This window comes from Rhinoderma darwinii, chromosome 11 (genome assembly GCF_050947455.1).
Source record: "Rhinoderma darwinii isolate aRhiDar2 chromosome 11, aRhiDar2.hap1, whole genome shotgun sequence".
Taxonomy (NCBI): domain Eukaryota; kingdom Metazoa; phylum Chordata; class Amphibia; order Anura; family Rhinodermatidae; genus Rhinoderma; species Rhinoderma darwinii.
The window spans coordinates 63,244,112-63,259,348 of record NC_134697.1 but is presented as its reverse complement, the minus strand read 5'-3'; the positions used below and the strand labels follow the sequence as shown (position 1 = coordinate 63,259,348).

At 40.5% G+C, this 15,237-nt stretch overlaps 1 protein-coding gene across 3 annotated transcripts in view; it reads left to right on the top strand.

The window, feature by feature from the left end:
* CDH23 (cadherin related 23) overlaps positions 1 to 15,237 on the top strand; it is an 818,455-nt gene that overhangs the window by 786,264 nt on the left and 16,954 nt on the right. For all 3 annotated transcript variants that reach the window (XM_075841683.1, XM_075841681.1, XM_075841682.1), the window contains 2 exons: positions 5,212 to 5,325; positions 6,155 to 6,284. In XM_075841683.1, coding sequence (XP_075697798.1) covers positions 5,212 to 5,325; positions 6,155 to 6,284 — 244 coding nt within the window. The remainder of the gene's footprint in view (positions 1 to 5,211; positions 5,326 to 6,154; positions 6,285 to 15,237) is intronic.

Sequence of the window (15,237 nt, the reverse complement as noted above, 5' to 3'; positions counted from 1 at the left end):
TTTTCACGCAGCGTGTGTCTGCTGCGTGAAACTCACTGCATGTCCTATACTTGTGTATACTTGTGTGTTTTTTGCGCATCACACACCCATTGAAGTCAATGGGTGCGTGAAAATCACGGACAGCACACGGACGCACATCCGTGTGCTGTGCGTGATTCACGCAACAGTTGCTATAGAAATTATGAGAAAAAGAAAACCACCTCCCTCAGTTTATTTTGCTGACGTAAAAAACGCATGACATACGCGCGTAAAAAAACGCTGACAAGCACCATACACTGATGTCACACAGAACTGCAAAGCAGGAAATACGCTGCGTTTTTTACGCGCGCAAAACCGACACGGTTCGTGTGAATAAGGACTAAAAATGTAATATAGCAGATAAAAATTTGTTACAATTTTGACAGTTTTTATTGCTACAGGCGTGTACTTGTAGATCATAGACCAAATAACAGCATGAAATGTCAATCAGCTGCTTCAAAGGCCAGCAAGATATTGTCTTGTATTAAAAGAGGCATGGACTCGCGGGGCAGGGATATAATATTACCACTTTACAAAGCATTAGTGAGGCCTCATCTAGAATATGCAGTTCAGTTCTGGACTCCAGTTCATAGAAAGGAGGAAAAAATACAAAGAAGAGCAACGAAGCTAATAAGGGGCATGGAGAATCTAAGTTATGAGGAAAGATTAAAAGAACTAAACCTATTTAGCCTTAAAAGAGACGACTAAGGGGGGACATGATTAACTTATATAAATATATGAATGGCACATACAAAAAATATGGTGAAATCCTATTCCATGTAAAACCCGCTCAAAAAACAAGGGGGCACTCCCTCCGACTGGAGAAAAAAAGGTTCAACCTGCAGAGACGTCAAGTCTTCTTTACTGTGAGAACGGTGAATCTATGGAATAGTCACCGCAGGAGCCGGTCACAGCAGGGACAGTAGATGGCTGTAAAAAAGGCTTAGATCATTTCCTAGAACAAAAAAATATCAGCTCCTATGTGTAGAAATGTTTCCCTTCCCTTTTCCCACCTCTTGGTTGAACTTGATTTACATGTGTCTTTTTTAAACTGTACTAACTATGTAATATATAAAGCAATTTAGGCCAGTTTTTGGCAGAAACTTAGCCTCTAAAATATTGACATGCTACAGTTTAACAATAAAATTTGCGACTTTTCCTTTTGTGCTCAAAATTTAGAAAATGACCAGAAAAGTGGGCACGATATCCAAAGGAGATGTAGCTTAGACCAGATTTATTATTTAGAATAGGGGGAAATGGGGCAAACTGTGAAGCAAATCTACACCAGTCCTAGTAAATGTGGGCCAGGTTCATGAGGTTTAAAATAAAACTGCTTGTAACACTTGTTCATTATTGGAGCTCATAAAGTTATTACATTGCTCAAAGGAACCCTTCAAACATCTGCTACACCCTTATGCCCATGTGTTATTTCTGTCCAGCACAGGCTGGGCTTAAGTGCCTTTTACACTGGGCAATAATCGCCTCAACTGGTGTAATCTGGTGCAGCAAACAAAAGGCAAGCTATAATTAGATAATCTGTCATTTATAGTGTCTTTTGGGATGACATAAAAATCATAATTTGTCGACACTGCATCCACGCATGTAAACAGGCATCTAGCTATCTTTTGTAGGTTAGGCAGGGGGGGAGCAGGAGACGAGCGATCGCAACAATCGCATCACATGTAACAAGAAACCGCACGATTGTTGTAACATGTAAGTGTAGGGCTTTCTCACTATAGTTAGGTCCAGAATTATTTGGACAGTGACACAAGTTTTGGCATTTTAGCTGTTTACCAAAACATATTGAATATCCAGTTATATAATCAACATGGGCTTAAAGTGCAGACTCTAAGCTTTAATTTGAGGGTATTCACATCCTAATTTGAGGAAGGGTTTAGGAATTATAACTCTTTAAGGTAATTGGACAATTATCTCAAAAGCTATTTAATGGGCTACATGGGCTATTCCCTCGTTAATCCATTATCAATTAAGCAGGTAAAAGGTCTGTAGTTGATTCCAGGTGCGGCATTTGCATTTGAAAGCTGTTGCTGTGAACCCACAACATGAGGTCAAAGGAGCTCTGAATGTAAGTGAAACAGACCATCGTTAGTATGAAAAAAAATTCAGAAATCCATAAGAGATAGCACAAATGTTAGGAATGGCAAAATCAACAATTTGGTACATTCTGGGGAAAAAAAAGCGCACTGGTGATCTCGTGAACTCCAAGAGGCCTGGATGTCCACGCAAGACAACAGTGGTGGATGATCGCAGGATCCTTTCCCTGGTGAAGAAAAACCCCTTCACAACATCCACCCAAATGAAGAACACTCTCCTGGAAGTAGGTGTATCAGTATCTAAGTCTACTATAAAGAGAAGACTTCATGAGAGCAAATACAGAGGGTTCACCAAAAGGTGCAAACCATTAACCCCTTTCCGTCATAAACAACTTTCAGATTTTAATTTTCGTTTATTCCTCCCCACCTTCCAGAAGCCATAACTTCTTTATTTTTCCGTCGATATAGTCCTATGAGGGCTTGATTTTTGCTGGACGAGTTGTCGTTTTTCGTACGACCATTTATTGTACCATATAATTTACTAGGAAACGGGAAAAAATTATTTGTGGGGTACAAAATGAAAAAAACAGTAATTCCTCCATTGTTTTTTGCGCTTCATTTTTACGGAATTCACTGTGCAATTAAAACAACATGTTAACTTTATTCTGCGGGTCAATACTATTACGGCAATACCAAATATATATATTGTTTTTTCTATATTTTACTACTTTTACAAGTAAAAAACTAAGTGTAAAAAATTTAATTTATTTTGTTGTCGCCAAATTCTGAGAGCCATAACTTTTTTTATTTTTCCAGCGATTAAGTGGTATGAGGGCTTTTTTTTTTTGCGGGATAAGCTGTAGCTTTTAATGATATCATTTTGGTGTACATGCGATGTTTTGATTACTTTTTATTCCATTTTTTGTGAGAGATGAGGTGACCAAAAAATAGCTATACTGGCGTTTACAATAAAAAAAATTATGGCGTACATCGTGCGGGTTAAATGATGATATATTGTAATAGTTCAGTCTTTTACAGATGTGGCAATAACAACTATGTTTATTTATTTTTTACTATGCTCTAGTGGGAAAAGGGGGGTGTTTTTAGAAATTTTTACTTTAAATTTATTTTTTTTATATAAAAAAACAACTTTATTTGACAAATTTTAACTTTTTCTTATTAGTCCCCCAAGGGGACTTCAACCAGCGATTGTTGAATCACTTGCACGATATACTGCAATACTAATGTATTGCAGTATATCATCTTTCTGACAGGCTTCTATTAAGCCCTGCCAGATGCAGGGCTTAGTAGGAGCACAAAGATGGAGGACCTCACAGTAGAGATGGACGATGGCCCAAAACATACTGCGAAAGCAACCCAGGAGTGTATAAGGCAAAGAAGTGGAATATTCTGCAATGGCCAAGTCAATCACCAGAGCTCAACCCGCTCAAGTTGCATTTCACTTGCTTAAGACAAAACTTAAAGGGGTTTTACAGCTTCTGACAACTGATGACCTATCCACCAGATAGGTCGTCAGTACATGATCTGGGGGGGTGTCCGACACCCGGGCCCCGCACAGATCAGCTGTTCCGGTGCCCTCGTGCACCGGATGTACATGCCGGAAGCACTTAGCTACGGCCACGGAATAGCGGCCGAGCTGCAGTACTGCTCCTGTTCAAGTGATTAGGAGCAGACCTGCAGTTCTGCAGCACGGCCTCTATGCTATGTACGGAGCCAACTGCTTCCGTGCTCCATAGCATTATGTGCCACATCTAGTGCCCGCAGGCCACCGAAGCGGCTAATCTGTGCGGTGTCGGACCCGCAATGATGACATACTGATGACCTATCCGGTGGATAGGTCATCATTTCTCAGAAGTCGGACAACCCCTTTAAAGCAGAAAGACCCACAAACAAGCAACAACTGAAAACCGCTGCAGTAAAGGCTGGGCAAAGCATCACAAAGTAGGAAACCCAGCGTTTGGTGATTTCCATTGGTTCCAGACTTCAGGCAGTCATTGCCTGCAAAGGATTCTCTATAATGTATTTAAAAAACATTTTATTTATGGTAATGCTAATTTGTACAATTACTTTTGAGCCCCTGAAATGAGGAAATGCTTTTTTTCCTAAACGTTTCACAGGATATTTTTGCTCAACCCCTTGAATTAAACCTGAAAGTCTCCACTTCAATTGCATCTCAGTTGCTTAATTTCAAATCCAATGTGGGGGCAGCAGAGCCCAAATCGTGACGATTGTGTCACTGTCCAAATAATTCTGGACCTAACTGTATATTATCTATCGGTTCTCATTACGGGAAATTTGTCTACCCGTGTAAAAGTATCCTTAGGTGGGTGGGATTACTGCTAAAGCAAACATTTACCCGATAATCGTATAGCTGTCAGGCTAAGGGTATGTTCACACGAGGGCGTCCGTAACGGCTGAAATTACGGGGATGTTTCAGCCTGAAAACATCCCCGTAATTTCAGCCGTAACGGCATGTGCAGGCGCTTGAACGCCGCGTCCATTACGGATGTAATTAGCACTGCTATTCATTGGAGTCAATGAATAACGGCTCCAATTACGGCCAAAGAAGTGACAGGTCACTTCTTTGACGCGGGCGTCTATTTACGCGCCGTTATTTGACAGCGGCGCGTAAATTACGCCTCGTGTGAACAGACAAACGTCTGCCCATTGCTTTCAATGGGCAGATGTTTGTCAACGCTATTGAGGCGCTATTTTCGGACGTAATTCGGGGCAAAAACGCCCGAATTACATCCGTAATTAGTGCGTGTGAACATACCCTAAGTTCACACTAGCGTTAGTATATGTTTACCTCTCTTCCATCAGAGGAAGAGAGGATCGAAAGATTAAACAGAAAGATTAAATGGAAAGCAATGGTTCCGTTAGAATTAGAGCTCTTGATGGACAAGGAGAACACATGACTTTATTTTATTATTTTAAAATGTTAAAATACCATTAGGAATAAATTATGTGTTAAATTTAACATATCTCTTTACTTATTAACTTAATTTAATTAATATTTTCTAATGATAGATGAAACATTTCATTCTCTGCTTCCAGAGAGCATACATTTATTCAAGTCATGCATTTTAATTTAAAAAAAAAATCCTTTTTCTTAAAGCTAATTATTGTTGCCTATGACCTTGGCCAGCCGGTGCCTTATGAGGCTATGCTACCGCTTCAGGTTGCTCTAGATGATATTGATGACAATGAGCCCATCTTTGTCCGACCTCCGGTGAGTGAATTATTCTTGTTCAGACCAAGGAAAACAAAAGAGAATAATTGTATTTATGGTAATAACATTGTGGTGCAACATTAATGGGGTTATTACACTAATGCCACTAATCACATGGTAAAAGAAACTATCTGACAATTTTTGTGGAAAAAAAAAGTCTGATGTTTAAGCAAAGTATTCTTTGGACATTGGAATCACAATGTTTATGCAGGAAAGCATGGTTTATTAACCTGCTGTATACCTAGGTAAGTGACTTTTTGTGGACTGGATACATGGAGATATATGTACATATCCCATCCATACAAAGCCACCTGCGAGGAAAACCCTGCCGGGACCATATGTGAGTGAATAATTTACTAATTAAAACTTTCCTTGTATTAAATAACTAGTTATGAATATGTTTTTCCCCTCAAAATCTATTATATGAAATCATAAATAATTTAAATGATAAATATACCCAAAAAACAGTGTCAAACTATTTGTTCTGCAACATGACAATAATTCTAATCATACACGTGGTAGTAGGAATGGTAACATGTAAATGTTAAAATTCTGTGGTTTGGATGGAAAATGAAAATCCATTGACTATGCGGTGGTTAGTGTTGCTAATAAAGGGGTTGTAGACAAATCCTTTCTATATTGAAGCTGGCACTGTATTCAGATGATCCTCGTGGCACGCTGGCGATTTGCTGCTATTCCCAGGGAAGCTGCTGCTGATAATATGTTTCCACTGCAAAGACCGCTGCAAATGAATGGTTGTCCATGTAATACATGCACAGGCCAAGTGTTCTGTGTTTTTAATGTTGGTTTATTTTTCTTCTCTATTCAGAGAGGTGCTTTGCAGTATCAGATTCTCTCTGTCCGTGAACACTCCAAACTTGGAACAGTGGTGGGGAATATCACTGGTGCCCTGGATGCAGATGAAGGATCAAATGCTATAGTGTATTACTTCATTGCCGGTAATGTGTAACACTATCAATCAGTACTGTAAAAGGAAGATGTCATCAGGACTATTTCCTTTAGATTAGGTTTATCTATAAAATGTTCAATCAAAACTCAACAAGTGGTACCTATTGTGCCAACTATATAGCACCATAACGTGCCAACCATGGTGCCAGGGCAGTGTGACGTTTAACCCTTTTGACTTGACTGTACTGTTAGGACAGCTCACAGGGGCAAATGTAGCAAGCTGGTCTTTGATTCCACCCGTTGCAGTGAGGTGTCGGCTTTATTACGCAGCCGTCATTTGCAAGGTATGGAGCGAGCTCAGCCCGCAAGCCCGCTTCATACTTCGCCTTAACGGCTGCCATGTACATGTATGTGGCATGTCGTTAAGGAAGAACTACCAGAAGATCGACATTAAAGCTCTCTTAATGCGCTTTATAATGTAAAAATGATGCAAATATATTATGCTAGTCTCAAACTATCAGTGGGTGGCTTCTTGTTACTGGCTTCTTGTAGAATGATTGCTATGAGACCAGATTGCCTATGACGAAACAGCTGTGAAATTACAGGAAAAGGAAGATTTGTTTTTGGGAACCAGATAGAGCGGCTTTTCTCACACAAGTATTGTAATGTCAACCATTGATTACTCAACACAGGAATAAGAATGATTATTTTTTTAAACTTAATATAAATTTGCAAATTTATTTGAGATGTCCAGATGTTAGATAAAATTGAAGGTATTTAAATAATTTTTTCGTCATGTGAATCTCATAAGCCATGTGAATTCCTTATGTGAATCCCATGTAAGCTACGCTGTTTCTTTAAGGGAGGCAGTGGGAACTGAGAAAGGTAGAACGGGGTTTAGGGGGTCCCCTTCTAGAGATAGGTGCGGGTTCCAGAGGTGAAACCCGTATCTATCGGACATTGATGGCATATCCTGTGGATATGTCATAAATGTTCCTGATGGGCAAATCCCTTTAATGTATATAAAAAGTCTAAAAGTGAAATAATCAATATTTTCTGATAACTACCATGTTTATTCCGTTCCCAGCAGCATAGACATATCTTGTGCATATACCTGTATATACAGTGGATATAAAAAATCTACACACCCCTGTTAAAATGGCAGGTTTTTGTCACGTCAAAAAATCAGTACAAGATGAATCATTTCAGAACTTTTTCCACCTTTAATGTGACCCATAATCTGTACAATTCCATTGAAAAACAAACTGAAATAATTTAGAGGGGAAAATAAAAATAATAAAACTACAATAATGTGGTTGCATAAGTGTGAACACCCTCTTAGAATTGGGGATGTGGGTGTGTTCAGAATTAGCCAATCACATTCAAACACATGTTAAATAATAGTCAGTACACAGATGCCATTATTTAAAGTGATTCTGAGTAACCCCATATAAAGTTCAGCTGTTCTATTAGGATTTTCCTGACATTTTCTTTGTTGCATGTGACAGCAAAAGACATGGTCTGTAAAGAGCTTACAACACATCAAAGGGATCTGATTGTTGAAAGGCATCAGTCAGGAGGGTATCAGAGAATTTCCAAGGCATTAGATATACCATGGAATACAGTGAAGACAGTCATCAAGAAGTTACATAGGTTCAACCTTTCTTAATAAATTACCAGTCATTCATTGCGTGATCAATTATAACCCTCAATGCTATTCGTAAATAAATAGGCATGTCGCCTTTTTTTTTAAATGCTGACATAGTATCTGCCATCAGTTTCTCCTGGGGAAGGGCATTCCATAGCTTGCCCACTCTAACTGAGAACCCTTTTCCATATTGATTTCTGAAACATCTTTTTTCCACGTGCAATGGGTGTCCCCTTTGTAGAGTCCTTGCAAGGAACAGATCATGTGCTAGTTCTCTGTATTGACCACACATATACTTATACATATTAATAAGATCCCCTCTAAGACGTCTTTTTTCCAAGCTGAACAAGCCCAATTTTTCTTGCCTTTCATTATAAGCGTCATCCTGCCATCCCATTTAATAATCTCGTTGCCCGTCTTTGAACCCTCTCCAGTTCTCCTATGTCCTTTTTACAATGTGGAGCCCAAAACTGAATTCCATATTCTAGATGTGGCCTTACAAGGGATTTATAGAGTGGTAATATTACATTTTTATCTCTCTTTTTATACACCCCAAAATCTTATTTGCTTTTGCAGCTGCTCCCTGACATTGAGTGCTGCTGCTTAGCTTATTTGTTACCAGAATAACAAGGTCCTTCTGTTGTTCCGTTACCCCCAGTTTTATTCCATTTAATGTATATGAATGTATATGAATTAATGCTATTATTTTGTCCTAAGCGCATTACTTTACATTTATCAACATTAAATTTCATCTGCCATGTTTTTGCCCATGCTGCCAGCTTATCTAGGTCTTTCTGTAATATTTTAAAGTCAAGCTGAGTTTTAAGTATCCTACAAAGTTTTGTATCATCAGCAAAAACGGACACCTTGCTATCAATCCCATTCACACCGTCATTAATAAAGATATTAAAAAGAATTTGGCCAAACACCGATCCTTGTGGTACCCCGCTGCTGACTTCAACCCATTTTGAGTAAGTTCCATTAATAACGACTCTTCGTTTTGTGTCCCTTAACCAATTCTTTACCCACTTGCATACACGTTCCCCCAGTCCCTGACTCAGCTTCAGAACAAAACTGTTGTGTGGTACAGTGTCAAATGCTTTTGCAAAATCCAAATAAATCACATCAGCCGCATGACCAACATCCAGATTTGCACTTACCTCCTCATAGAAACCGAGCATGTTGGTTAGGCACGACCTGTTTTTCATGAATCCATGCTGGTTATCAATAATTAGACTTTTCTCTGCTAAATACTTTTGAAGTTCATCTCTTAGAATACCCTCAAATACTTTACATACCACATATGTCAAACTTACTGGACGGTAGTTACTCGGTTCCACGTTTTTACCCTTCTTAAATATTGGTACAACATCAGCCGTCCTCCAATCCTGTGGCACTGATCCTGTTACAAGAGAATCTAAGAAGATGAGATACTATGATCTGTCCAATACTGAGCTTAATTCCCTTAATACTCGTGGATGTATGTCGTCTGGGCAAGTGGATTCCATTTGGCACAACAGTGACATTACCAAGACCTGGACATCCCTCAAAACTTGATGAAAAGATAAGTCGAAAATTAGTCCGGGAGGCTACCAAGAGGCCTACAGCAATATTAATGGAGCTGCAGGACTTTCTGGCAGGTACTGGTTGTGTAGTGCAAGTGACAACAATCTCCCGTGTTCTTCATATGTCTGGGCTGTGGGGTAGGGTGGCAAGACGGAAGCCTTTTCTAATAAAGAAAAACATTTAAGCCCGGCATGTTTTGCAAAGACCTACATCAAGTCTGCCAAAAGCATGTGGGAAAACGTGTTATGGTCTGATGAGCCCAAGGTTGAACTTTTTGGCCATAATTCCAAAAGGTATGTTTGTCACAAAGCCAACACTGCACATCACCAAAAGAACCCACAGTGAAGCATGGTGGTGGCAGCATTATGCTTTGGGGCTGTTTTTTTGCAGCTGGAACTGGGGCTTTAGTGAAGGTGCTAGTCAATATTGGCACAAAACCTGCAGGCCTCTGCTAAAAAGCTGAAGATGAAGAGGAATTTCACCTTTCAGCATGACAACGGCCCAAAGCATACCTCCAAATCAACAAAATAATGGCTTCACCAGAAGAAGATCAAAGTTTTTGAATGGCCCAGCCAGAGCCCAGACCTGAATCCCATTGAAAATCTGTGGGGTGACCAGAAGAGGGCTGTACACAGGAGATGCCCTTGCATTCTGACAGATTTGGAGCACTTTTGAAAGGAAGAGTGGGCAACAATTGACAAGTCAAGATGTGCCATGCTGATGGACTTCTACCCAAAAAGACTGAATGCTGTCATAAATACCAAGGGTAATTCAACAAAATATTAGTTTAAGGGTGTGCATATTTATGCAACCACATTATTTTTGTTCTTTATTTCTATTTGCCACCCTAAAAGACTTCAGTTTATTTTTCAATACAATTGTGCAGATTATAGTTGACATTAAAGGTGGAAAACGTTCTGAAATTATTCATCTTGGACTGATTATGTAACATGACAAAAACCTGGTATTTTAACAGGGGTGTGTAGACTTTTTATATCCACTATGTCCCATGTGCAATGGCCAATTAAAATTGTGTGCTGTCATTTCACTTATCAGCTGCTTCTGCAATTGGGTGATTGCTATGGATCCCATGATGATATAATGGTATCACATGTTTCCCTGTGCCATAGAGGGCAGGGGGATGCCAGCCGGGATGGACACAGACATCAGAAGGCCCCTGTACAAGAACAGTATATAGGTTCATTGCTCTTCAATCGCTCTGCATAGAGCATCTACTTATTTGCATCTCTGTGACATTCCACTAGTAAGGGTGCAGTCACACGCAACAGATATTTTTGCAGACATTTTCTGCAACTTAATATCAGTTCCATGTGAATGGAATTGTTTTTGCAGCAGGTGCATGAATTTCTGCAAGCTACATTCAGATTTATTTCAATTTCCAATTTCAAGTTCCATTCAATTTTCAAACTGGACAACCTCAAATAGGCGGAAGAATTAGAAGGTTATTTTATTTATATTCTTTGGAGGGGAGGGGTGCTAAATGATCATTGTACTATATTATAGCACAATGAGAAACAAATTGATCGTCTGTTTTTTGTTTTTCTGCCTATGTTCCATGGTTATGTATGACATGGTTAATGTACATTTATATAGTTTTAGAGAACATATTCCAGTGGTGGCCAAATAGCAGACCAGGTCTACCTGTAGATCACAAAGTGGGGAACAGTGGATGTTGATGTTGGGTGGAGTTTCACCCAGAGCAGTTCAGTTCTGATAGCTTCTAAAACACTCCTAGCAGTCTGAAGTCTGTCTCCTAGCTCTCCTAGATTCTAATATATATCACCCTAGGCCCAGCCCCAACCCTCATCTACATCCCTTCTGCATAGGTTTGTGTTTCTGTGTCCTGTCACCAACCTTTTATGCTCATTGGCAAATTGTATTGGAATATAACGCTAAAAGCTATAGCTATTAGTCTGTCTTACCTACTCCCTGAGTAGTAATATACGTTATAGAAAACAGTGCAGAGCAAAAGGTAGATGCAGCACAGTCAGGGGCGGATTAAGGGTACCATGGGCCCCGGGCACTTTTTCAGGTCTGCCCCCCCCCCCCCCCGAACTCCGAAGAAGCTGTACCGTATATATTTGCAGATTTCTGTTTAGGTGGACACAGATCTGGCACGGTTTTAATTTAGTTGTAAAAGCAGAATGAGCCATATAGATGAAAGAAAGCAGAATACTTTGAGACACTAAAGTGGTCAGGAGCTTTATAACTTTTTTATTTTTACGTCAATGGAGTGGTGTGTGAAGGATTATTTTTTGCGGGAGGAGTTATAGTTTTTATTGGCACCATGTAAAGTACCATATAATGGGTGAATTGGAAAAAAATTAGATTCCTCTGTGGTTTTTTGGGTTTAGTTTTTACTGTATATATTTACCTTCTGTAAGTTAACATATACTTTTACCTTAAGAGAAGGTAAATATATACAGACCCAGAACCAAGCTCAGCACATATATACAGACCCAGAACCAAGCTCAGTACATATATACAACACCAGAACAAAGCTCAGTACATATATACAGCACTAGAACCAAGCTCAGTACATAAATACAGCCCCAGAACCAAGCTCAGTACATAAATACAGCACCAGAACCAAGCTCAGTACATATATACAGCACTAGAACCAAGCTCAGTCGATATATACATCCCCAGAACCAAGTTCTATTTCTCTTTTCTTCTCCATCCGGTCCAGACCTCTATGATGACTTCTCTCGGGCACGGCCCATTTATGCAGCTCACAGCTCAGATGTCTTCGGCTCCTCACTTTTCCAACATTTCTGCACCTGTAAATGAAGATAAAATTCTCATGATGCCACACTCTATGCTTCTAAATATAATAGTATCATACACTGTGCTCCTGAATATAATAGTACTATACACTGTACTACTGAATATAATAATACTATACACTGTACTCCTCAATATAATAGTATTATACACTGCACGCCTGAATATAATAGTACTAGACACTGTACTCCTGAATATAATAATACTATACACTGTACTCCTGTATATAATAGTACTATACACTGCGCCCCTGAATATAATAGTACTATACACTGCGCTCCTGAATATAATAGCACTATACACTGTGCCCCTCAATGTAATAGTACTATACACTGCACCCCTGAATATATATATATATATATATATATATGTGTGTGCGTGTGCGTGCGTGTGTGTGCGTGTGTGTGTATATATGTGTGTGTATAGGAGACAGCATATCTATAGCACTATGAACCTATAAACTATGGATAGGATCAGATACAGTGGCTCAGCACAGTATCACACATGATAGGATTAGATACAGTAGCTCAACAGACAGTATTACACATTATAGGATTAGATACAGTAGCTCAACAGACAGTATCACACATGATAGGATTAGATACAGTGGCTGAGCAGACAGTATAACACATGATAGGATTAGATATAGGGACCAGCTCGCTGACATTGCGGTTCCAGCGCTGGACCCAGGAAAGGGTAAGTATAAGAATTGTTTAGCTTTTTTATGGGTTACTAATTATTTTTGTGTGTTTGTGTTATTTTACAGGTTTGGTTGTTGGACTACGTCGGATTCGAGGACTACTTCAATGACAGCGTTTTTTTTATTCTCAATAAAATGGTTAATGAGGGTTGTGTTTGTTTTTTTATTTCAATAAAATATTTTTTCTATGTCCTTGTATTTTTTTAAACTTTATTATTACCGCCTTATTAATAGCTGCTGGCTGATTGACAACATCCATTACTAAGGCGAGGCTTAATGTTAGCAGGCGCAGAGGCTAACACTAACCCCCATTACCCCGGTACCCACCGCCACCAGTGGTACTGGGAAGAGCCGGATACGAACCAGTACCCGACCATCTGTAGTGATCTGTAGTGATGGTCGGGTACTGGGTCAGCCACGGGCTGGTAGTATCAGCCTGGGAAAGGCCAAAAACAGTGACCCTTCCCCCCCTGGTAATGCTAGGCTGCTGCTGTTGTATCTGGCGGGTCCCCCCATTTTTCAGCCAGATACAAGAAAGCAGCAGCAGGTTAACATTACTGATCACTACAGATGGTCAGGTACTGGATCGTACCCGGATTTTCCCGACGCACCTGGTGGCGGTGGGTACCGGGATAATAATGGGGGTTAGTGATAGCCTCTGCACCGGCTAACACTAAGCCTCGCCTTAGTAATGGATGCTGTCAATCAGCCAGCAGACATTGCTAAGGCGGTAGTAATAAAGTTTAAAAAAACAAACAAATACATAGAAAAAATATTTTATTGAAATAAAAACCACCCAGACAACCCTCATTAACCATTTTATTGAAAATAAAAACGCTGTCATCGAAGTAGTCCTCGAATCCGACGAAGTCCAAAGACCAAACCTGTAAAAAAACATAAACACAACAAAAACGATTAGTAACACATGTGGTAGGCTTAGGTACAGGGCCCATGTGTGATACTCTCTGTCAAGGCAGGCTTAGATACAGGGTCCAGCAGACAGTAATCTTATACAGTACATGTGGTAGGTTTATATACAGGGCCCATCAGACAGGATCACACATGGGCCATGTATCTAAGCCTACCATGTGCTTATGTACGTTGCTTAGATACAGGGCCCAGCAGACAGGATCACACAATCTGTGATCCTGTCTCCTGGGCCCTCTAAGCCTGCAACATCGTAGGCTTAAAGGGATTGTCCAGTCCCTAAACATTGATGGCCTATCCTCAGGATAGGCCATCAATAGCTGATGGGTCGGGGTCCGTCTCCCGGGACCCGCCAATCACCTGTTTTGAAGGGGACGCAGCGCTGGTACGACAGCTGCTTCCCCTTCAATTCCCTTACTGGCTCACACTGTGAATCGCCGACACGGATTCACAATGTGAGCAAGTGACCGGAATGAAGGGGAAGCACCAGCTCTCGTACGAGCGCTGCGGCTTCTTCAAAACAGGTGATTGGCGGGGGTCCTGGGAGTCGGACCCCGCCAATTAGCTTCAAGCAGACAGGGATATTAAACTTACCCTACTCTTCAGCCTAAGTGGATGTCCTGACTCTATCCAAGATCAGGATACTGTGCGCGGCGCATTGCGTTGTGACGTCATGCGTGGCGCATCGGAAGGTACTGTAGTTACTGTAGTAACGGGCCCGCGGCTCCAGTTACTATAGTAACTTTTTATTGATATAGTGCGGCCCCTATAGCTACACCACTGGTTGGGTGAGAGGTCCCGCTTCACTCCGGTTCTCTGAAATTTTAACAGCCGGTAAGGGAGAATCGGGGCAAACTGGGCCCCCTTCCAGCCTCGGGCCCCGGGCAGTTGCCCAGATTGTACTCATTATAATCCGCCCCTGCCGTAGAGCATGAAAAAAGACATGGCTGTTAAAAAAAACGGGCAATACGTGACTGTGACTGCTCAAGTTCCGTTCACATCTGCGTCGGGGCTCCATTCATGGGTTCCATCGAAACTTTCCATCAGGGGAACCCATGAATGGAAACCCTACACAACGGTGACAAACGGAAACCATTTGCACCGGATCTGTCACCATTGAAATCAATGGTGATGCAAACGGAAACCTATAGTTTACCTTTGTTTCAGTTTGGATTCCGTTCATGGGTTCCTCCTGACGGAAAGGTCCCAACGCAGATGTGAACGAAGCCTTACTGTTAAACATGCAGTCTTTTAATAAAAAATGTTTGTGAGTCCAGCAAACTGGTCAAGAGCCTAATCCAATTAATCTCATCTCGGGTTTGCTGTTTTTGGTTTTTTTATTTTGTTTTTAAGAGGA